Raw genomic sequence first — 23,157 nt, forward strand, 5'->3', positions numbered from 1 at the left:
TAATGGTTGAGCCACCCCTCTGGCCCTAACAGTGGCATTTTACATTCTAGAAAGACATGAAGTATTGTATTGGCTATTCTAAATGTACCTAGACTAGGATCAAGTGGGTGGCTGAAGGACCCAACTGGCCTTTGGGGATGGACGGCCACTGTGCATGGCAGACTGGACCTACTGAAGAAGCCATCTGTGTGTCTGGAGGTGGAGGCTGGGTGACCTGCAGGAGTCTGTCATTAGAAAGCACACTGAGTTTGAGAAGGTGAAATCCCCACCATCTTGCCGTGTCTCTTTAGGTCTCTTTGAGTGCCGAGCTTGAATTCAAGCCAGATGGCAAAGGAAAAGGTTACACGAAGGATCCAGATCTGTTTTCTCAGAGCTAGCAATGATGACTGAGTCTGGAGCTGAGACTATAAATTGACAATCTGTATAATTGCAGCTTGAGTCTTAAGTACCTCAAGATAAAATCTTGGGTTGTTCTTTAACCCTCTCTTTCACAATTCATTCCCAGTAGAACATCTGAGCGGTTCTCCTTGCAGGAAAAGTGCAGAATATGATGACCTTTCTCCATGGCTATGGTCCCTGGCACCCTCACCTCTCGAATGGGTTATTGCCTGCTTCCTGGCTCATGAGTGCGAGGCTTGGTTTTAAGAGTGCCATTGTCGACACAGTGGAATCTTTAGGAGAAAGGGCCTAATGAGAGGTTTTTAGGTTACTAAGGCCCTGCTCATGGACAGGATTAAGGTTCTTCTGGTAGGTCTGAGTTGGTTCTATAGAGGTGAACAAGCCTGGCAACTACATGGCCTCTCTGGGTTTCTTCCTGGCCACAGGATCCCTCCTTCTTTACATGTTTCCACTCTTCTGATGCCATCTGCCAGAAGGACCTAGGACCTCCAGAACTACGAGCTGAACAAACCTCTTTTCTTTATAAAGTTACCTCACCTCAGGCAGTCTGCTATACTCATAGAAACAGGTTGATGGGGCTGGAGAAATGGCTCATGGCTAAGAGTATTGACTGCTCTTCCAGAGGACTCAGATTCAATTCCTAGAGCCTACATAGCTGCTCACAACCATCTGTATCTCCAGTTCCAGGGGATCTGACACCATCTCCAGGCCTCTGTGAGCATATGCACCTACATGCACATTTCTGGTACACGAACATACATGTAGCCAAAATATCCATACACATAAAATAAAAATAAATAAATCTTAAAAAAATCCACTCAATGTGGAACATGGCAATAGCTCCTACATTTAAGGTAAGCCTTCCTACCTCAACAGACTCCCTCACAGACATGCTCAGAGGTTTAGCTGTCAACACTAACATCACAGTCACCTTTGAGGGATCATCTCAAGCAGCATTTGTGCTCAGGTTAGAACTGGGTGTGTTCTTTGTGGGTCCCTACAACTGCACAAAAGGGAAAGAACCCCCCAAGGGGAGTGTTGTGGGAACAGAAAGCAACATGTTGCAGAGCCTAGCTGAGTAAGGACCAAGCTATCTGGATTTTCATAAATCAAAGGGAATGCCTGGAACAGGCCACATATCCACCCCAGTCACCCTTTATTGAATGCTGATCTCTCTGCAGAGGGCATCTGTCTTAAGTCCCATCCCTTTATGTGAACCATCTTTCAGGCTCACTGGACTCTTGTTCTCTCTGTGATCAGGATCTGATCATGTGCTACTGAGGCTGAGGATCTGCCCCACCCCCACCCCACCAAAACACACACCTGGTTTCTGCTTTTGATCTCAGAATTAATGTTGCTCTAGAGATTTTTTTTTTTCAAACTCTAGCCTTCCTGGTTGCTTCAAACAAATACCTAGCCAGTACTTAGAAGCCACTATTTATTTGACTAGCTGTCTTTTCATTAGTGAATGCTGGCTTTGCCTCTGGGCCCCGTGCCCTGCCCAGGCAGGAGTGGGCGCTTTACATTACTCAGTCCCCATCAAAGCACCTGGCCAAAGATCAAAGCTGTCTCTCTCTGTTGTCTTTGACCAAACCCAAGCAGCGTGTGTGTGTGTGTGTGTGTGTGTGTGTGTGTGTGTGTGTGTGGTGGTGGTGGTGAAAGAGAGAGACAGACAGACAGAGTGTATGTGTGTGTGAGAAAGACAGAGTGAGAGATGTGTATGTGTGAAAGAGGTGTGTGTGTGTGTGTGTGTGTGTGTGAGAGAGAGAGAGAGAGAGAGAGACAGAGACAGAGACAGAGAGAGACAGAGAGATAGAGACAGAGATGGGGGACGTGTTGTGGTGGTGGTGGTGTATGTTTCCCCTAAAGTTAAACATTTTCTGTCTTTATGTGTTTTGCCCAAATGTATGTATGCACTGTGTACCATGTGTGTGCCTGATGCTGGAGGAGGCTAGACAATTCCCTGGAACTGGAATTACAGACAGTTGTGAGTCATCATGAGCTGGGAATCAAATCTAGGTCCTCTGGAAGAGGTGTGGTGACCTGCACAAGATTGAGCTGTCAACATTCCAGCACGTATAGCGTAGGGTACATGAGGCTCCACCCCTAGCTGAGGAGCTTTTGGCAATTCACAGGTACTGGGGGAGGGGAATCATTTTTCTCCAGGGATGTAGTCATTGTTAAGTTGCTTGTATTCCAGTAACCAGCCCCACAACCATGCATGCTTACGCAAGCAGCTCTAGCTAAACCCAACGGGGCATATAAAAAAAAAACATGAAAGTAGGAAGAGATGTGTTGGGAAGAAAGGTTCTAAAGGAAGTAGGAAGGGGATAAGAGAGGGAAATGGAAAGTGAATTTGATCAACATACATGGCACACATATATGAAAGTGTCGAATATGAAGTATGGAATTACTCATGAGGAATGAGGAATTACCAGAGACCATGTCCACCCACATAGTCAAGCTGACATCTACAACGTAATGCCCTGGGGTGTGAGATCCCTCACCTGATGCCCTGGGGTGTGAGATCCCTCACCTGATGCCCTGGGGTGTGAGATCCCTCACCTGATGCTCTGGGGTGTGAGATCCCTCACCTGATGCTCTGGGGTGTGAGATCCCTCACCTGATGCTCTGGGGTGGTAAGATCCTTCACAAGAGGGCATGGAGAAGGGGCCACCACACATTTAAAGGCCAGGATTGCTGTGGGCTGTTCTAGTATAAGACAGGAGCGGTGTTGTCTGTGGGCTGTGGAAACAGGATTCAGGACTTCAAGGGAGATCGTCCATCTTTCTCAGACCTCTCCTTGCTCCCCCCACTGCCAATCAGAGCTGTCAGAGCTGATGTAGTTCTGATTCTGTCATCAAATCCCCCTGGCTGCAGGTTCCATTTCCCAGGGATTAGAGCAGAGTGGATTCCTTTGAAAATTTAGCAATTTTTACCTTTTGCTCCATGATAAACAAGTGTTTGTTTTTTACACAAAACCTTGCTTTTAATGCATCATTGTAGAACAGACTGATGCTCTAGAATTCACTGTGAACCATAAGATAAGTTATTTTCTGTCAGGTATATTGTCTGTCTGTCTGTCTGTCTGTCTGTCTGTCTGAAGAGAGCCCTTGTCTTTCTGCAGAGAATAGAGAATAGGCTAGGAGGAAAGTCTTAATCAGCTTATTCTGTGTTCTCAGTGTCGCACTGATACCTCAGTCCCAGTGGGATGGTAGTAACAGAGCTGACCAGGCCACAAGGGTAGAGTTATGACCCATGTGAAATAGTACCAGGGTGGCTTCTTTGCCTTTTGCAAGATGAGGTGACCACCGAAGGTACCCTCTGTGGGGAATGGTCCTCTCCAGTCACCACATCTGCTGGAGCCTGATTTGGGCCTCAGAACTATGAGTAGAGACCACTCGGTGGTGTAGGAAACATCCAGTCACGAGCACTGGCTTTTAAATCCTGACGGACAGAGGCTGGCTGCTTTAATGGATGATTGGTGCAGTGGCTGAGCTGAGACACCACGTATTTGTTGTTCATGGTTCTGGGGCTGGGCAGTGTCAAGATAAAGGTGAGTGGGTGAGTGGAGCACCTCTCCCCGGGGCACTGGGCACTGTTCAGATCTGTGAAAATCACCATTAGTGTTAATGACGAGTTCTCTGGTTGTACAGTGTCAGCACTCCTTTTGATGTCCGTTTTCCCGTACGTAAGCAGACGTGCTTGGGATGAAGCAATGCGGTTTCCTAATTGGCAGCTGTTGAGCTGGTCCTTGGTGTCCTGGATGCCTTGAGCAAAGAGCTGCCTGCTTCACAGCTGGCTGGACAACCTTTGTATATGTTCTGACCTTCCTGAACATTCTACATAGTCCTGAAGACAGCTCTACACAAACAGAGGGAAGCTGAGTTCCCTGGCTTGCGATGGAGTAGCTCCATCCGGCCAAGGCTGGTTGAATACACAATTCTTTTTGGTTCCTCCCTCCCCACCCCCCCTCCCCACACACACTCCATTTAATGCCTTGTAATCATTTCTGTCTTGGCCAGAGGAGTTTCACCATCTCCTCTGGGATTTCTACAACTAGTGATAGGAGATAAGAGCTACCGGTCCAAAAATCAACTCCCTAATGACTGCAATTGGCATTCAAGAGGCAGGACTTTGATTGGTTCAGAGAACAACTTCTCAATGATTGTGACTGCTTATAAGAGCCAAGGCTGTGACTGGTCCAAACAGCTCATCCTGCTATGCATGCAGGCTGCTTGGACTCACTCCTGAGTATTCTGATGACACTCCTTTACTGCCCACCCCCACCCCAAACCCCGCCCCGGTCCGTTGCAGCATTTGGCCTAATAAAAGACCTCTCTGCAGAGATCTTTTCTTCCTGCTTCCAGGAGCGCAGCCTGAGCTGGGAGCATGAGGAAAGAGTCTGCTGAGACTGCAAAGCAGTGGCCGTGGCCGGCATCAGCTGCCAGGCAGCCGAAGGAGTAACAGGACAGAGAGAGGTGGGATCGAGAAGAAGGGAAGCTGAGCTACAGAGGAAGGGAAGCTGAGCTAGAGAGAGAAGGCAAGAGTGGGGGAGGGGGGACTGACCCTGAAGAAGGGGACAAGGACTGTAAATAACCAGAAAAGAGACACAGCAGGTCCTGGTCACTAGAAGAAATCCAGAGAGCTGCCAAGACTTTACACCCAAGATTGAGCACTGAAACATGTCTGCTGCCTGGTACGGTAAAGGCCAGTGCAGGCTGTAACACTAGAGGGCGCCATGGTCCGCTGCCTCTGCGGGTCTACTGTTGCCACAAAAGGCTGTGTGTATGTTTGTGTGTGGAGGGGGTGGGGAGTAGGAGGGGGGGGGACTAAAAGCTGCCAGACCAACGCTTGAAGTCCTCCTTGCCTACCCATGATGTCTGTCTGTCAGGGCAGGGCCAAAGGACCCCAGACAGCTAGTTGGTGACAAAGGTGTCTGTGGATCTGGTACCAAATGGGCTCCACCCCAGCGTCCTCAACACAGTTGGCGCAGAGACAGAGCGAATTCTTGCGTCTCTTGTTGTATGGGCACCAGACTTATCTCCAGGCTCCATCCTCGAGATCTAATCACACCCCCCTTCCCAAGACCCTACCTCCTGATGCCATTATGTGAGGTCAGTTTTGGCTTTGCTGGTAGGGTATAATAAATATTCACTCCCCAACAAGGGCGGAGGAGCCATCTTCCTGACCTGTCAGATTCAAGTTTTCTTCATGAAACCCTTGACTGTGAAGCCCCAGCCTCCATTAATATCCTGAGGTGACCCTGTGACCTGCCGTCAGCGCTCACTCCAGCCCTAGGTCCTGTGCAGCCAGAGGCTCTGGGCAGGCCTTCCCCTCCAGTGTTGGGGCAGCATGGTGTGTCTCCAGTGCTCTTCCAGAGAGCGATCTCATCCTGCTCGCTTGGCCCCAGCAGCTGAAACCTGCTGCTTTGATGGAACTTGTAAGCTCTTCAGCCACAGGAAATGTCACCCTTCCTCTTTGCTCTCCCCAGATTCCTGTGTGCCTGTCAGCCTAGGATCTGTCTAGGTTTGGAGTGCACAGTGTCTCTTTAAGATCCCCTCTCCTCAGGAATCCTCGACACAGCCTCCTCCTGGCCTTGCTCCTTCCGCTTTCCTCTCTCCTTGCTTCCGTCCCCTTCCGCTGATCTGTGCTTGTCCATGCCCGTTCCCTGATTGTCACTGCAACATCTATAGTGAGGTAGCATGACCAGGACAGGCTTGCTAGCACGCACAGCCTGCTGGGAATTTCCTTGTACAAGACAAAAGCAGGCATGACCTCTGCCACCCGCAGCTGCAATGGCTTTGTGACTCATCACACCTTAATGCACTTCTTTCTACCACAGTCACTCCGAGTATTTGCTGTATCTTAGCTGCTAGAGTGGCAGAAATTAATGATATGGATGTCTGTCCTCCCCAGAGGTCAGAGACGCAGTTATGAAAAGTCACCAATCACAGCACAAACTCATAACAACACATTGCTGCTGTAAGTGCTATGGAAAGCAGTGTTCTCGGAGCTCAGCGGATGTGACATGTTGTGTGGGCTCAGCAGAGACATTCTTTTTAATACGACAGTCTACACAGGTGCTCTGAAACCCGCAGGCTAATAATGGAACACAATAACACAACAAACAAGATAGAGAGTCGTGAAGAATGCATTTGAAGATCGCAGGCTATTATCCCAGAGTTCTTTTCTCTTCCAGCTGTGGGGCACCTCTGCAGAGTAGCTGCTATGCCTTTGAGACACTGCCCTCTTGTCTCTTCCTTGAAGTCGTTTCCATAGGATCAAAATTTGAAGAATGCAGCTGGGTGGAGGCGCAGTAACATGGAAATGGTTCTAGAAAGACTCTAAGTCAACATATCACAATATCCTTGCGGTGTCTGTTTATTTACTTTAATATTTACAGCAGCCAAGTGGCAGAATCAGCTCAGGTACCTGTCTACAGATAACCAGACTCGTGGAATGGAGTTTTATTCAGTACTAAAGAACAGTGAAATTATGTCATTTGCTGGAAAACGGATGCAACTGGAGATTGATATTTTAAGTGAAAAAAAAAAAAAACCAGACTCAGAAAGACAAATATATTAAATATATTTTCTCTCAATTTTGGGCCCTAGGATTTTTATAGATACATAAGATCATATAAATATATATATTTTAAATCACATATGTAATAAAAGCAGAAGGAAGACTGGACGGGGGAGGGGCTAGTGGGAGAATAAGGAAGGGGAGGACTAAAGAGAAAAGATAGGAAGGCTGCATATGGTCAATGCACTTGATGTGCTTAAAAATAACGTCTCTATTAAATAAACTCAATACTACGTAGAGTGAATATATGCCAGTGAAAGAAAAACACCTAGGAGAAACAACGCCAAGAAATGAAGCAGAATTATGCCCGAAGTGGCCTAGCACCGGGCATGTGACCATTGCTGCAAAGGGGATTTTCCGTGGGTCAGCTTTTTTTGTCTGTCTCCCCCACTGCCACCATCAGGATGATGCTGTGTCCTTGTTTTCCTAGGGCCATGAGCCTTCCTCGGTCACAAGAGCCCCCTCCTGTTCGCCTTCCTTACTGTAGACTCTTGTCTGCAGGCGGAGTCCAAATGTCATCCTCATCGGGGTCTGAGGGAGTTTGTCCCCCGGAAGACCCTGAAGAACATGTCGGTGTTCGGACACTAGTGGGTGCGCTAACCACCTCACTAGGAAGACATCCCACAGCTGTGGGAGTCAGTTTTGGCAAGGCAGGAGCAGAGGGCATGGCCAAACCTGGACTCAAGCATGCTGAAGTTCTACTGCATCTTGGGTGTTTGCTTTTCTGGTTTACCACATTTATAACCCTCCTGAACAAACAGCAGAGACAAGATCCGAAATGCCCAAACGTCATTATTCCTCAAAGATTGACAGGAACAAACTGGCCAAAAGCACCGCCTTCAACTGCGCACAGAGCCCCCTGGAGACTCTCCAGGCTTTTAGTGGTTTCGGAGCCTCTCCCAACCCCCAGTGACCTTCACAGGAGCTGCTGCCCTTTCATGTTGAAAACAGCCTTGTCTGGAGGGAGACATCAGTTACTGCTGAGGGAACACAGCTGGGTTTGTATGTTCTCTGCTGAGGCTGCAGAGTGTTTCTGGGCGTTTCTGGGGTTTGCTTCTCAGGGAGGCAGTGGTGTCTTGGAAACGCCCTCACTTCTGCACAGGAGTTATCTACGCCCTCTTGTTACTGACTTCATTTTCTGCCCTGTTGAGGGGGCCAGCCTGCCCTTCAGTCCCATGTGACTTTCATTCTGATGCTAAACACTAAGGAATGTTGACCATGCGGGCTCCTCTCTAGGCCTCTGTGAAAACATAAGACAACTTACTAATTTGAATAGTGAATAAGAAGAATAAATGTTTTAGTATAAGTATGGCCCAAATATTTCACGGGGAATACTTACATAAAAAGGTTATTTGGCTTACCTAAATTTCAGTTTTACTGAGGCAATCTGTATCATATTTGGGGACTCTACCCTCTTACAAGGAATCCTAGGGGTTCACCAACTAGAACGCTAGATTTGGGCATGTGTCAATGACCCTCTATCAACAGCAGGGGGCAGTATGAGTCTTTGATGATGGGCAAGTAGGTGTGGGATTGCCATCTCCCCCTCCAAATAGATCATAGGTTCTCAGCCTGTGGGTGGTGACTCCTTTGGGTTGAACGACCCTTTCGACCTTTTCACAGGGGTTGCCTAAGATCATTCTGCATATCAGATGTTTGCATTATGATTCATAGCAGTAGCAAAATTGCAGTTAGGAAGTAGCAATGAAAATAATTTTATGGTTGGGGGTCACCACAACATGAGGAACTGTACTAAAGGGTCACAGTATGAGGAAGGTTGAGAACCACTGCTCTAGATGAAAGGTGTGCAGTAAAAGTTAGTTGCCTCTTATCTGAGGCATTTCAATTACTTTGAGAAACACCTTTCCCCTCAAATATGAAATGTACCAGCAATATTGCCCACTAATCTTACTGCAGACAAAACGGAAGTCAAGGCACTTCCCAGCTCAGGCTACTCAGATATCATTTAATGCTCAGTAACCCAAGTCTATTACTGATGTGTACTCTGCCTGTCCAGAGCTGAACTGAAGACTGGGTTTAGGACGTTCGTCTGACAGTGCAGACCCATAGGCTAAAACGTCAGTGATGAGACTCCGGGTTTGTCATGTCTCGACACACAGTAGCTGGGAAGTGGAGCCAGCCCTAGATGTCCATCTGCAGATGGCTGGCTGGAAAAGGTGTGGTGCATATCTCAGCGGAGTTCTGTGCAGCTCTAAGGAAAAATTAAACCATAGCATTTGCAGAAAAATGCACAGAACTGGAAATTCATTACTGTGTTAAGAGAATTAGCTAGACTTAACAAAGGCCGTGTTTCCCTTACACACAGAGCCTAGATTTAAAATTACGCATATGCATGTGTATATGTGTATATATATGTATGAATATAGCCCCTGAGTTCATCCCACTGATGGAGATTTTGCCCTACATCCCACTCCCATCCTCTTGGCCTTATTTAGCCTTAGGGCATCCCTTGCCTCTGTGGCTCTTTTCCTGCCTCTTGAATTCAACCTCTCATGCTTAGACTGATGCTGAGATTACCCCATTCTTGCACCCTTTTTCTTCATGGCACACAACTGGAAGCCCCTCCAGGTGACATTGCAGGAGACATCATTTGGCTTAAGCCCAGGCTGGCTGCTGGGAAGACAGAAGCTTACTCATTCCCTGTGTGTCCTTGGTGTCTTTTCCCATGTCCTTGAACCTCAGGCTACTCAGTGAATACGTGCAATGGAAGCAGTGGATTTGAAAAGATCATGGAGTGGGTGACTAGAAGCTGCTCTGGACATTGCCTTCCTGAAAGCACAGCTCACGGGACTTCACACAGCCCAACTATATTTATTAGAACTGCAGCACAGAGGTATTGCGGGACATTACTTTAACAGTGTAGAGAGTTGTATTTGTTTATGCTGCATTTGTTTACCGACGTAAAGATGTGTTGCTTTGCCTGCCTAAGGCACTTGATTGGTCTAATAGAAGGCTGAAGAGCCAATAGCTGGGCAGTAGAGGGATAGGCATGGCTGGTGGGCAGAGAGAATAAATAGGAGGAGGAATCTAGGCTGGGGGAGAAGGTAGAAGAGAATGAGGCAGAAGGAGAGGGAGATGCCCAGGGTCAGCCAGGCAGCCACCATCCAGGCAGACATGGAGTAAGCACGGAAATAGGACATACAGAATGAAAGAAAGGTAAAAAAAAACCCTGAGGCAAAACGTAGATGAAGAGAAACAGGTTAATTTAAGTTATAAGAGCTAGTGGGACAAGCCTAAGGTAAGGCTGAGCATTCATAACTAATATTAAGTTTCCTTGTCTTTATTTGGGAGCTGGTTAGTGGCCCAAAAGAAAGCCTGCTCCACAGGGTCCCCCAGTGCAGGATGGGTAGCTTTCCTGTGGCCCCCACCACAGTCACGCAGCAGCTGGATTGACCACTTTTCCCAGGAAGAGCAGACTCTGGGTGGTCACCTCCCAGAGAAGGAGCAGGAAGGGCCTGTTGAAGTGGGCATGTGGGGCCGACGTCATGTTCAGGGCAGGGGCTGGGAAAGGAGGCCAGAGGCAGCTGCGGCCTCAGTGCCCTTCTCATTCATGTCCACTACAGCCTTGTGTGACACCTAGGAGAGAAGACAGAGTCAGCACTCATGGCTCTGAGGGCAGAGGCCACCTTCTCCTCCGCAACCCTTGGGCAATGACATAGAGCCTGTTCGGGGCCCCTCAGGTCTAGCCTGCCTAAGAAACAACCCTGATTTCTAGGTGTCACTCCCCTGCCTCTGTACTGACTCCCCCTCCCCAGGCCGAGGACCCTGACAGGAGGCAGCCTTGGCCCAGATGAGGAGCTAGGTAGACTCAAACCTAGCAGGCATGCAGCACACACGCTTCTTTGAGCTTTATTTACCCTCTCTAAACATCCTCTTTTCTTCTTAAAAATGGCTTGTGGCCAACAGCAGGCTCTAAATGAGTAGGTTGGAACAGAGCCCCACGCTGCCCCCTAAGCACAGAACTTTGAAAGTCTCATTTTTACATAACTTCCTCGCAAGAAAGGACTCAGACTTCCAAAGAAGTTGGGGATGTGGCCTTGATGAGTTCTTTTATCTCCGAAAGGGCCTGTGAAAGATAATGGAGGCGTGCAAGGCCGCTGTGTGAAGTTCTCTAAAGTCTTTCATGTTCTTCTTGTCCACCACCCCACAGCACAGGGGTTCACATGCTCACCCTCACGCATACACACATTCCCACACACTTCCAGGCATACTTTATTCGTGCATGCACAGAAACAAGATCACACCCCTGCTGCCTTGGCTGTGCATTGAGTTCTCAGCCAGTCCCTCCTAAATACGAGACAGAGTCCTATTCCTTGCAAGGTCCTAACAGAGACTCTGATGGTAATGAACACCTCTAACCTAAACAGAAGAGCCAAGTTAAGCTCTGGGAAGGGCTTTGGACACCTTCTCTCCTGGGTAACGCTACCTTTTCTGAGGGCTACAAATTCTTGCCCATTCCACGTGACTTGCAGTGTCTCCTATCAGGAGAGGACCCATCCCCTTCCTGTTGTGTGAACAGGAGACCTGCTTTAGTCAGTGGCCATGGGTAGCTGTTACGGGACTGTGGAGGATGGAGGATGGAGGAGGATGTGAGAAGAGCCACTGCGTATTTCTCTTATCTTCCTTTTCTTCTCAGAGAGTAGGATTGTCCCCTTAACTTTAACTTCCATCCCGGGAAGAAGTCACAGGAAGCAGCTCCGCAGCCAGAGCTCCACAGTGAGCTGCTTCCAGATACACTACCCGCTAGAGATGGGCCGAGCGAAGCAGCTGCCCTCTTTAGCAGACCTACAAGTGTCCACCACAATTGGGCTTGTTGACTGTCGACATTCCCTCACAGAAGGAGGGAATGGAGATGAGTCCTCAGTCTCTCTCATCTGAGAGTCTCAGCCATTTGTATACAGTTCCGCTCTATTTGCATATGGCTCAGCATGTCGGGAAGAGTCTGTGGCTGGGGAGGTTGATTGAAAGAGGGCTCTGTCTGATTTGAGGGAAAATTTTCCAGTGGGAGCTGACTTGGGGTCACCCATTCTCCTGCCAGTAACCCCTCACCCATGCCCTGTACGTAAGCCTAATGAACTCAATGGCTCCCCAGGATGAACTTGGATGGAATTGTACTTTGGTTTGTTATGAGACCTGATGAAGAATGGGTAGACATTGTTTACATCTCCTCTGGAAGGGATCCTCACAATAAGCCTCTGCTGTGGTAATGCATTGGGATGTAGGGGATGCTTGTTACTGTGGTGATGCTGACCACTACGCCTCATGTTCATGCTGTATTACTTTCTATAGCTACAACAAAGATGGAGAGCTCCTGGTGTCTGAAGGGGAAATATTTGGAATAAAAGGATGCTATGCCTAATCTGGCATAATTCTGGCTCTGTGGATGATTTCAAATGATTACCATTCCACTTAGAACCCTACATTCCTGCCCTGACTATTGTAGATCTAGGGAAGGGGAGATGAAAATGGAGTTGTTCGTGAAGAGAATCTGTGAAGACTGTGTGTTGAAAAGTCAGTCGAGGAAAAAGACTAAGGACCTTGGTTTTCCAATGCACTTCGTGTGGGAGAGAAACATCCCTCCTCCCCAAGTCCACACTCCCCACCTTACCCTGGAGACAGTTTTGTTGAGTTGCCCCATGATTCCTGATAGGTCAGCTTCCATGCCAAACATGTTGCCAAGGCCAATAAGGGGAAGGATCTCTTCCAGGTTGTAGGTTGCAGAAATTGAAAATCTTGGCAGGTGCAAATCCAACAGACTAGAGAGGGAAGCAAAGAAAAGGTGCCATTCTGCTGTGTGTTGCAGCCTGGGCCTCAACAAAGAGCTTGTGGGATTATCAGTCTTCCTGTGACATGATTTGCTGTGGTAGACTATTCCACTACCCCATCCACCCACATCTCCTTCTACATAGACCTCACAATGACTCGTGGCTGGATCTGAGAAGTTTCCTGGCACAGGAGTCTGTCTCCATCAACTTCTCCATGTTTGTAGAGAGCTTTCTAGATGTCAGACATTAGCCAGGTTTCCCACAGCTCCACTGATTGAATGAACGCGATACCAGGTAGAGTAAATACCATCTGCACTTCTCACCTCCGCGTCTGATTCATCGGCAGGTGCTCCAGGCTCAGTTTCCCAACTGTATCTTAAATCAATTTACTGGCACTGCCCTAGTGCAAGCCACCATCACTGTCCTCCACATACCTGAGCTTTACTGGAAAATGGCAGAGAGATACCCAACCCTAGGGCTGCTGTAAGCCTTTCAAGCAGTGATTCTCAACCTGTGGGTCCTGACCCCTTTGGCAAACCTCTATCTCCAAAAAATATTTACATTACAATTCATACAAGGAGCAAAATTACAGTTATGAAGTAGGGACAAAAATAATTTTATGGTTGGGGATCGCCACATCATGAGGAACTGTATTAAAGGGTTGCAGCGTTAGGAAGGTTGAGAACCACTGGTCTAGAGAGAGGGGTCAGGAGTCCTGACCCCAAAGACCGAATCTCCCATCCTTACCATCTGATTGCCATGTTCCGTTGGGTGAGTGCAGAAATATCTTTTAACTTAGAGTAAATCTACCCTTTTTTGATGACGTTATTATGCTTTTTCCTTATTTATATGCTGATTGCCAGGGCTCTGTAAAATTGGCTGGTTAATAACCAGTCCTCTTGGGAACATCCCACTTACAAAGAACTCAGTTTAGATTACTGTTGTCATGGTCAGCTCACTGTGTGTGGTGCCATCCCTGGGCTGGTGGTCCTGGGTTCTATAAGAAAGCAGGCTGAGCAAGCAGGAGAAGCAAGCCAGTAAGCAGCACTCCTCCATGGCCTCTGCATCAGCTTCTGCTTCCTGCCCTGTTTGAGTTCCTGTCTTGACTTCCTCAATGATGAACAGTGATGTAGAAGTGTAAGCCAAATCAACCCCTTCCTCCCTAAGTTGTTTTTGCTCATAGTGTTTCATCACAACAATAGTAACCTGACTAAGACACCATTCCTGAGAGAAAATCTACTAGTCTAGAAGAGTCCGTGGTCCTTCTTCCTGCAGTGAGGGATAGAAGCAACTCATCTTGGAGGAGCCGAGACTATAGAGTTGGAACCATGGGTTGAAGGGAGCTTTACAGATTCAGGTAACTACTTAACCCTGGCTTTTCCTCTTGACTACATCTTTTTTGTTTATTCACTCATTCATTGCCGCTTTAATCTCTGCCCAAATACAAGACATTCTTTCTCTCCTAGTGGTACTGCAGTGTGATGGGGTGCTGAGAGAGGAAAAGCTGTGGCTATGAAGAGAGACTGGTGCCCACCAGGTTGTGCTGGGTTAAAAATGCCGTCCCCAGAGATCTGGGGCTGCTCTGGCCAATAGGCTACGATGGAAATGACAGTACTCATGGGTGTGTCCACGCCTTAAAGAATGGTGGTTTTCGAGTACTATCCTCTTGTACACTTCCTCTTGGTATCCTGAGCAGCCACATAGCCATGTCAGTTATACTGAGCTGCTTTCTGAAGCCAGCCTGGTGTGGATAAAGTAGCCTGCTTTTCCCTAATCTCTTCTCCAGTCAACCTAGCCCGGGCCCCAGAAACACAAATGAAGGAACCTCCTGGGCCCGTGTCTCTGCTGCCACCTGACCCCGGGGGTGAGGACGGCCAAGCTGAGCCCATTCAGAGAGGAGAACCAAGAGCGGTGATGACTTGGTTCTTTAAACTGTTTAGTTTGTACTAGCTTGTTTTGCAGAAAGATAACTAGAACTCACAACCAGATTTCATTCCAGACTACCCCATAAAGGCAGATTCCTCCCTCCCCCAAAAAGGGTTAGTCAGTGAATGTAGATGAGGGAAATTACATAAAGCTAAAGTTGGAGTTGGATAACTAGAAATCAATTGTAAGGAAGATGGCAGGGGCTAGGTTAGGGGCTGTGGAAGGGAGAACCTCCCTTCCTTCCTTCCCTCACTTCCACTTCCCTCTTTCTTCTCTTTTTTCCTTCATCTCTTCCTTTCCTTCCCCCTTTCTCTTTCTTTCTTCCTGTATCGAACCCCGAACCTTATGCATGGTAGACAATAGTCTATGCCAGACCTGTACACCCAGTCTATCCATCTCTGTTTTATTCTTGTTTTTAAATCTTGAGACAAGGTTTCACCAAATTGCTCTTGAACTCATTCTGTAACTCACACAGGCTTTGAACGTGTGATTCTCCTGCCTCGGCTTCCCCAGTACCTGGGGTTATAGGTCTTACCACCAGATCTGGCTTTGCTGGTCTTGATTTCTCTTAATTCTTTTAAAATGTTTTAATTGAAAAAAAAAAACAGTGTTTTTAAACATAGCACTGCTCTATGGGCATCATGGTCATCTTTAATAATCGTTCTTATCTTATTTTTTTTTCAGACTTAGCCACTTCATGGCGTTAAATTATTATGAAACAGAGGGAAGTAAGGGAAATGAGACTGGGCCAGCAGGACCCCAAGGAGGGATAATAAAGACAGCCCAGAGAGCACTTACATTCTAGTACCAGCCTAAGTACTCAGCGGTATACATTCGTGCACTGCCAAGATTCAATCTCAACCACTTCCAGTTGCAGCAGTAAGGTATACCTTGCTTTAACACTCAGGGAAATCTGACGCCCCAAAATGTGGGGAAACCACTGTGAAGTCGAGGGTGAGATGGTGAGGCAAATCCAGCAGATGGATCTTGGGGCTGGAGCTGATCAGACTTGCCTCAACTCTTGAGCAAGGACAGACAGCACCTTGGGGCACTCACCTGGGCAGGAACCGCTGGCCCCACCTTCTCAGCGTCTCAGGCTGGAGGGCAGCTTCTACCTGCTGCATCTTCCCCGGGTCAGGGAGGACCAGCAGCAGCAGGGCCGTGCCGCTGTACTTGATCTGAAGGACAGTGCATGATGCCTCCTGGTCGTACAGGAACCTGTGCATTTCCTTCTGCCGCATCATGGGGATGCGGAGCGTTGTCCTCTGGTCTAGGAAGAAACTCTCCTGCTTCCGGGTCTGGTAGCGATCAAAGGGATGCTTCCACTTGGCTGAGGGTGCAAATGAACATGTGGGCAAGACAGCAATTCAGGGAGATCTCCAGAAGGCCATGCGGGGTGGTGATGTCCGCTGGAGTGTGTCAGAAGTAGCAGGGCCCAAAGCCAGGAGGGACTTACGTCCCTAGGGTCAGAGCTCAGTGACCTATGCTTATGCTACACTGCGAGATTTACGCACAAAGCAGACACAGGGCGCCTTCCTTGTACAAAGCCTGATTTCTCTCTTTTAAGCAAGATTTGTTTTTATTTTATGTGTGTGAGTATTTGCCTACCTGTATGTCAAGTCACCATGTATGTGCAGTGCTCAAGGAGGCCAGAAGAGGGCATTAGATCTCCCAAGACATGGAGTTACAATTGTAAACCGGTGCTAAAGAATTCAATCAAGGTCCTTCTGAAGAGCAGCCAATGGTCCTAACCATTGATCCATCTCTCCAGCCCCCAAAGAACTACCTCTTAAGATGTAAGTCATCAAAAATGAGTAAGAAAAGTGCATTATTAGTAATGTAGTGGGCATGAGTTGATTGATACACCCTGATTTTCGGAGCCATGATGGGTGTGAGTTGGGATTGGCTGCCTGATTCTGACAGCACAGCTCAGGTTGTGTGGGAGTGTGAAGTCAGACATTTGACCAGGTGGCTCAGCATCTACAAAGAGCTTCAAGCTGAGGATGGTGGCCACACCTGCAATGTCAGCACTTGGGAAGCTGAGGCAAGAGGATCACTTACTCATGGTGCCATCTCCTCGGCCCTCCATTCATTCATTCACCCATCAATTATTTCTTTCATTTATTCATTTGATGCAAGGTCTCTATGTAATCGAGGCTGATGTCTAATTGGAATGTTCTGAGCTGGGCAGTGGTGGCGCACACCTTTAATCCCAGCACTGGGGAGGCAGAGCCAGGCAGATCTCTTTGGGTTCCAGGACAGCCTGGGCTACAAAGTGAGTTCCAGGAAAGGCACAAAGCTACACAGAGAAACCTTGTCTCTGAAACAAAACAAAACAAAACAAAACAAAAACAAAAACAAAAACAAAACAAAACAAAACAAAAACTAATAGTTATTTTCTTTCCTCAGCCTCCCAAAGGCTGGGATTGCAGGAACATGCCACGACGCTGAACTAGATGTCCCTTTCTGGAAAGTCATGTCTTAACCCAGGTCATGGTCTATGTTGAGAGTTCTATGACGCATACTTACACCATTCCTCTGAACTATGCTTTCTCTTTCCTTACTTCTAAGCCACAGGGCGCATGAGCTACACAAGGGGAGGGGAACTGTCTTATCCATGAGCAGCAGGCTCCTGGCCAGCCACTGCAAACAGGATGGTTGCTCACAGACAGGGCAATAGTTCTGTCAGAGAAGTCTCACCTTTGAAGAAGATGTAGTTCAAGAGAACCATGAGGGTGTCATGGCCAAACTCTGGGAGACAGCCCACCACCTGCCCGTAGGTCTGCTTCCTCACCAGGTCGTTGATCTGCTGCCCTGTGGCAGCTGCATCCGTGAAGTTGGCAGAAAAAGCCAGCGCTCCATACAGCTCCTTGGCGCTGTCCAGAAAGCGCTGCTGAGGCTTCAGCTGCCTGTCTAAGAACAGGGAATGTCCCACTTTCAGCTCCAGTTTGGGGCTGGGCAGGTCAAGGGTGTGCAGGAGGCTCTGGAAGCCCTGGTGGATGTCAGCTGCTGGCGTCTCTGTGAGGTTGAAGCCCAGGCTCTCCAGAATCTGAGCCTGGGTGTCAGCAGGTGCCCCAAGAGAGAGAAGAGCCACAATGCTAGAGAGGCTCACAGGGGAGAAGAGAATGTTTCCGGGGACTTCCTTTGCTAGCTGCTTGTAGAGACGCAAAGCAAAATTAGTGATGGTGGGTGTGACCTTGCGATAGGTGGGTGCTGGCTCCGGGAGCTGGTGGCTGGCTGGTTGAGGCACCCCCAGACTCTTCTCTTCATGGGCAGAAAATGGTTGACAATGAACAGGGAGCAGGACCTTGGCTATCAGCAGCCACAGCCACACTGGTCCCATCATCTGAAAAGAAGATGGGGAGCATAGTTAGTCTTGGTAGATGACACCGTCACCCCCAGAGCTTACAATGAAGCCACCACCCATGCCTAATCCCTCACTGCCCTGCAGAGAAGAAGGGAAAAGGGGGCAACTGGGACCCCAGCTGGGAAATAGATCCTGCAATTCAGCCTTCTTCCTGCCTCCCTCCTTTCCTCCTTCCTTCCTTTCCTAGTTCCTTCATTCCTCCCCTCCTTCCTCCCGTCTCCATCCTTCCTCCCCTTTCTCTTCTTCATTCCCTCCCTCCCTCTTCTTCCTTCCTTCTTCTCTTCTCATCTTTCCATCTTTATTCTTTATTTCTTTCCCTCCTCCCATCCTTCCCTCCTTTCTTTCTTTTCTCCCTCCTCTCCTTCCATTTTATTTTTATTTTTTCTGGATTCTTTTGGACCCAGTTGTTGTTTTTTTAATCATATATAATGTCCAAGGCTCCATCGGCTCTAAAGGTGTTCTAGGCGCTGAGTATATTATGGAGAAAATAAGTGAACACAATCCCAGGATTCACAGAGTTTAGGGCAGTGGTTCTCAACCCGCCTAATGCTGCAACTCTTTAATATAGTTCCTTATGTTGTGATGACCCCAAACCATAAAATTCCTTGCTATTTTGTAACTGTAATTTTGCTACTATTATTTGTAATGTAAATATCTGATATGCGACCCAAGGAGCCATGACCCACAGGTTGAGAATCACTGGTTTAGGGCATAGTTGAGGCCATCCAGTGTTGGGCTAGGCAGATGCTTATGCGACACTTGTTAGAAACTAAGAGGATGCTATGGAGCAAATGTTCCATATGAACATGAGTGATGCTGAGCCCTTTGGGTGTGGCTATGAGATAGTGCAGTCAGTTGCAAGGAAGAGGATGGTGTACAATGCCTCCTTTAGGCCCCAAGGAGAGAGGCCCTTTAGTCTTGAGACCTTACATTAGCTTGGATCAACCATCAACCCCACAGAGATGAGGGCAGCCTCTGAGGGAAGATGAAGTAACAGGACTTATGGCTTCTAAGAGGAGAGCTGAAAGAGAGATGTGCTATGTCTCTATATCTCCACACCCCTGCTGCCTGGAAACCATCTACAGTTGTGTGCAGCCACAGAATGTCATGGATGCAGAAGTACCATCTACACTGTGTGCAGGGACAGAAACATCCATGTGCAGGGATGCAGAGGCTTTGGAAAGATCTGTCACAGATTGATTTGTGCCTGCCGCCAATTCATATGCCTATTTCCCAACCCCAAGACCTCATAGTGCTGCTTTACTTAGAAATGGAATCCTTGGCTGGGCGGTGGTGGTGCACGCCTTTAGCCCCAGCACTTGGGTGGCAGAGGCAGATGGATCTCTGTGAGTTTGAGGCTAGCCTGGTTTTCAGAGTAGGTTCCAAGACAGCCAGGGCTACACAGAGAAACCCTGTCTAAAAGAAGGAAGGAAGGAAAGAAAGAAAGAAAGAAAGAAAGAAAGAAAGAAAGAAAGAAAGAAAGAAAGAAAGAAAGGAAGAAGGAAAATGGAGTCCTTACAGATATAATTAATAAGATACAGTCATTAAAGCGGGTCTTTAACCCCATGTGACTAGTGTTCTTGAAAGAAGAGGGCTTTGGATTCTGAGAAGTACCCACGGAGGATATTGGGGAAGATGAAGGCAGAGATGAGACACTGCTGCAAACTACAAAGTGCCGAAGGTCACAGGGAGGGAGGGGCCTGGGATGGGTTCTCCAACACAGCCTCAGAAGGGCCCAGCCATTGCCTTGACTGTGATGCTGGACGACTGGTTTCCAAAAGTGCAAGGCAAAAATGTCTGTTCAAACCCCTCCTCCTGTGTGCAGGGGCGGCCCCTGCAGGCAAGCGCCAAACGTCTTCTGCTTTAGTTTAGGTTGCGAGACACGCCAGAATAGCCTTTGGTCACCTCCACAGGGTTCAAAGAGAGGCAGGAGCTGGAAGAGCCTTGGCTTGAGTGCAAGGGGAGCCTGCTGTGTAGACAAAGCTAGGCTCACTCAGCTTTGCATCCACTTCCTTCTTTTCCCTTGCAGGTGTCTCCCACCCCCACAGCCCTGCAAGGACATAGCGCCCCACCCCCACCCCCAGTCTGGATTCCTCTAGACCCTGATATCCTCCTGTGTCCCTCCAAACAAGCCCTTCCACTTTATTAATCCCACAGCCAGTAGCTGCAAGCTGATCCTTGACTCTAGGACAAACCCTGAAAGCATCTGCATTGTGATCAACACCTTCTGTACGATTTGCCCATGTGACAGCCTTTGGCTCAGTGTCAACTGCTTGAGTGATGAGTGGGAAAGCCTAGAACTGCAGGTGGGATACTGCCCCTGGCGCTCAGAATCCCCGCCAAATTACAAGAGCCATCTGCTCTCCGAAGGTGAGTGCTATGTGGAAACCCACGGTGGACATATCCTAAAGTCATTCTCCCGCCAGCACCAGCTCCATGGACAGATGAAGGGAAGGTCTATGTGCTTGGGATGTTCCTTAGATAGAAAAACTGGAAGGTGTAAAATAATTGAATAGTTGGTCTGTCCTTGATAAAGTAAGGGCAGAAACTGAGGGAGCCATTGGACTCAGCACCTTTTCCTACCCTGCTGCACCCCAAGGTGACTCTCAGAAGTGTGTGATTCCCAAGGAAGACTGAACCGTAGCCAGGCCTACCATAGCCTGGGCTTGAACTAGGGCTCTGCAGTTACTCACTGTGGGATACTGTCTCTGCAGTTCGGGGCCTCTTTTTGCAAAATTCAAATGGCAATGCCCCCCCCTTCATGATTTATGAAATCTGAAGTGCAAAATACCAGTGCAGGGGAAAGACACTGCAGGAGATTGTCTCCCACAGATACCAAGGCTGGGTGCAGCTGGAATCAAATGCACTTAACTGCATTCCCAGGCAGACTCTCAGAGAAAATTCAGGACACTGCTCCTGAATTATAAACCATTTGGAACTGTTTGCTGAAGTGCTGGGTACACTGGGCACATTGCATCACTGGTCTGCAGACAGAGGTGTTTACATATGTGTGGGGAGGGTGTGCGTGGGGGCGGCATCCCAGGTCTCTTCAGTGCCTGGAAGAGGAGGCATTACTGTTGTTACATGTGTGTGGGGAGGGTGTGTGTGGGGGGTGGCACCCCAGGTTTCTTCAGTGCCTGGAAGAGGAGGCATTACTGTTGTTTCCCAGCTGAGACTCAAACACCTGGAAGCTACTGAAATGCCAACAGTCATGGTCCTTCCTGCTCAAATACTGTGGCAGTTTGCTCTCTTTTGTTTAAATTAGTGCTCCTGAGACCCTCCAGTCACAAAGACTCTTAACCCAGTTGTGCATATGGGGAAACTGAGGCTTAGAGTTGGCAAGGCTCCAACTTGGGCTTCTGTGCATGGGCTTGTTGCCATAACTGAGTTCTTAGTAAAGTTGCCGATTTTTGCTTCCAGCTCTGTTTCCTTGTTGGTTTGCTATCGTACGTCATGATTCTTGATGGCTAAATTTTCCAGAGAAAGTGACTGAAAACCTGAGGCTCCAGCTTCAGAGGCAGTACTCAGCAGGGCCATCCAGGGGACTCATTACCCATTTCTGCCTCTGAGGCCAAAAATGATAGATAGATAGATAGATAGATAGATAGATAGATAGATAGATAGACAGACAGACAGACAGGCAGACAGAGGCCTATCTTCATTTGGGGTACAGTGCGTACTCACAGAGAAGTCACCCAGGTGGGCGCAGCTCCACGGTCCCACACGGCCTCCTGCCCACAGAGCAACAGTGTTTGAAGAGCACAGCAGCCTGGTCAATATTTGTCAGGTCAGTTCCTGGAACTGACAGGAAGGTAAATAGGACAAATGGGGAAAGACCTTTTTTCGATGTGTGTGTCCTGGCTGCTGGTCCCACAAACAAGCGAGTGACCTGTGCTTCAGGGCCCCATCCTGTGCGAGGATGTTGTGACACTGGTGACGGTGGCAATGGGGGCAGGGAGTGTGGGAGATGCTGGCCTGTGCACTGGGCCTTTGCAGGATCCAGCAGCCCAGGTGGGGAGACTGAGGAATGTGTGCCCATGCCTACTGCGCAGACGGAAGCAAGAGGCCCAGGGACTTGCTCAGAAGTCACTCCAAGCCTTTGTCTCCACACCAAAGCATCCCATTGTTTTACAGACACTTGAAATAAGTATGATCTGTATAGATCTTGGAAGGGGCTGGAGAGAAGTTTGGTAAATGTTGAAAGACCTAGGAAGTGGGGGCTGGAGCGGTGGCTCCGCGGTTGAGAACAGACGCTGCCTCTGAGTTCGGTTCCCAGCACCCACTTCGAGCGGCTCCCAACCGCCTCAACTCCAGCTCCAGGGGATCCAACATCCTTCTCTGGACTCTCAGAGGACCTAACCTCATGCAAACACACCCACGCATGAACACACACACACACACACACACACACACACACACACACACACACACAAATAGTACAATAATATAATAAGTATTTTTAAAAAGAAAGACCTGTGAAGTAGATGCTGTTTTTTTTCTCGTTTAAGAGATGGAGCAGAGGTGACTTTTGTGTTCTTGTAAGTGTGGGGGTGTGGGGTGTTGGGGGTGGGGGTGGATGGGGTGGGTGGGGGCGTGGGTATACCATGTGCGTATGCGCATGTCTAGGCAACAGCTCAGTCTCAAGTAATGTCCTTTGCTCAGAAGCCATCCACCTTGGTTTGTGAGACAGGGTCTCACGCGTTGGGCCCTGAGGTTCACTGATTGGACTACATCAGCTGCCCAGGGAGCACCAGGGCTCCACCTGTCTCTGCCTTCTCGGTGAGAGGCACAAATCACCACACCCAGCATTTTATGTGGGTGCTGGGAATCTAACCCATGTCTTCACGCTTACAGGGCAGCCCTTTACCAACTCAGCGGTATCAGCCTCAAGCCTCTTTGTAAGCTTTCATATTCTCCAGCTTCCTTACAGACCATGTGTCTTGATCTCAATAAAACGAATCAAATTTTCACATTAAAAAGTAGAATTCGTTTATTCTACAAGTAAATCTCATCAGCAAGGGTCATTAAAGTGTGAACTATCCCAGGAGACTGCCCCTGATTCTCAGTGGGAAGAGGGAGTCTGCCTTTGCC

General features: G+C 48.3%; 1 protein-coding gene across 1 annotated transcript; it reads right to left on the reverse strand.

Annotated features, from left to right (window-relative positions):
- Positions 1 to 10,267: 10,267 nt before the first annotated feature.
- Positions 10,268 to 21,899, reverse strand: LOC114706057 (serpin A11-like). Its single transcript, XM_028888282.2, is given in 6 exon segments — positions 10,268 to 10,509; positions 10,512 to 10,584; positions 12,617 to 12,764; positions 15,756 to 16,029; positions 17,400 to 18,045; positions 21,751 to 21,899. Coding segments are annotated over 5 exon segments (1,269 nt in total). The 5' UTR covers positions 21,751 to 21,899; the 3' UTR covers positions 10,268 to 10,381.
- Between the last annotated feature and the right edge of the window lie 1,258 nt (positions 21,900 to 23,157).

This window comes from Peromyscus leucopus, chromosome 14 (assembly GCF_004664715.2).
Source record: "Peromyscus leucopus breed LL Stock chromosome 14, UCI_PerLeu_2.1, whole genome shotgun sequence".
In the NCBI taxonomy this organism is placed as follows: Eukaryota; Metazoa; Chordata; class Mammalia; order Rodentia; family Cricetidae; genus Peromyscus; species Peromyscus leucopus.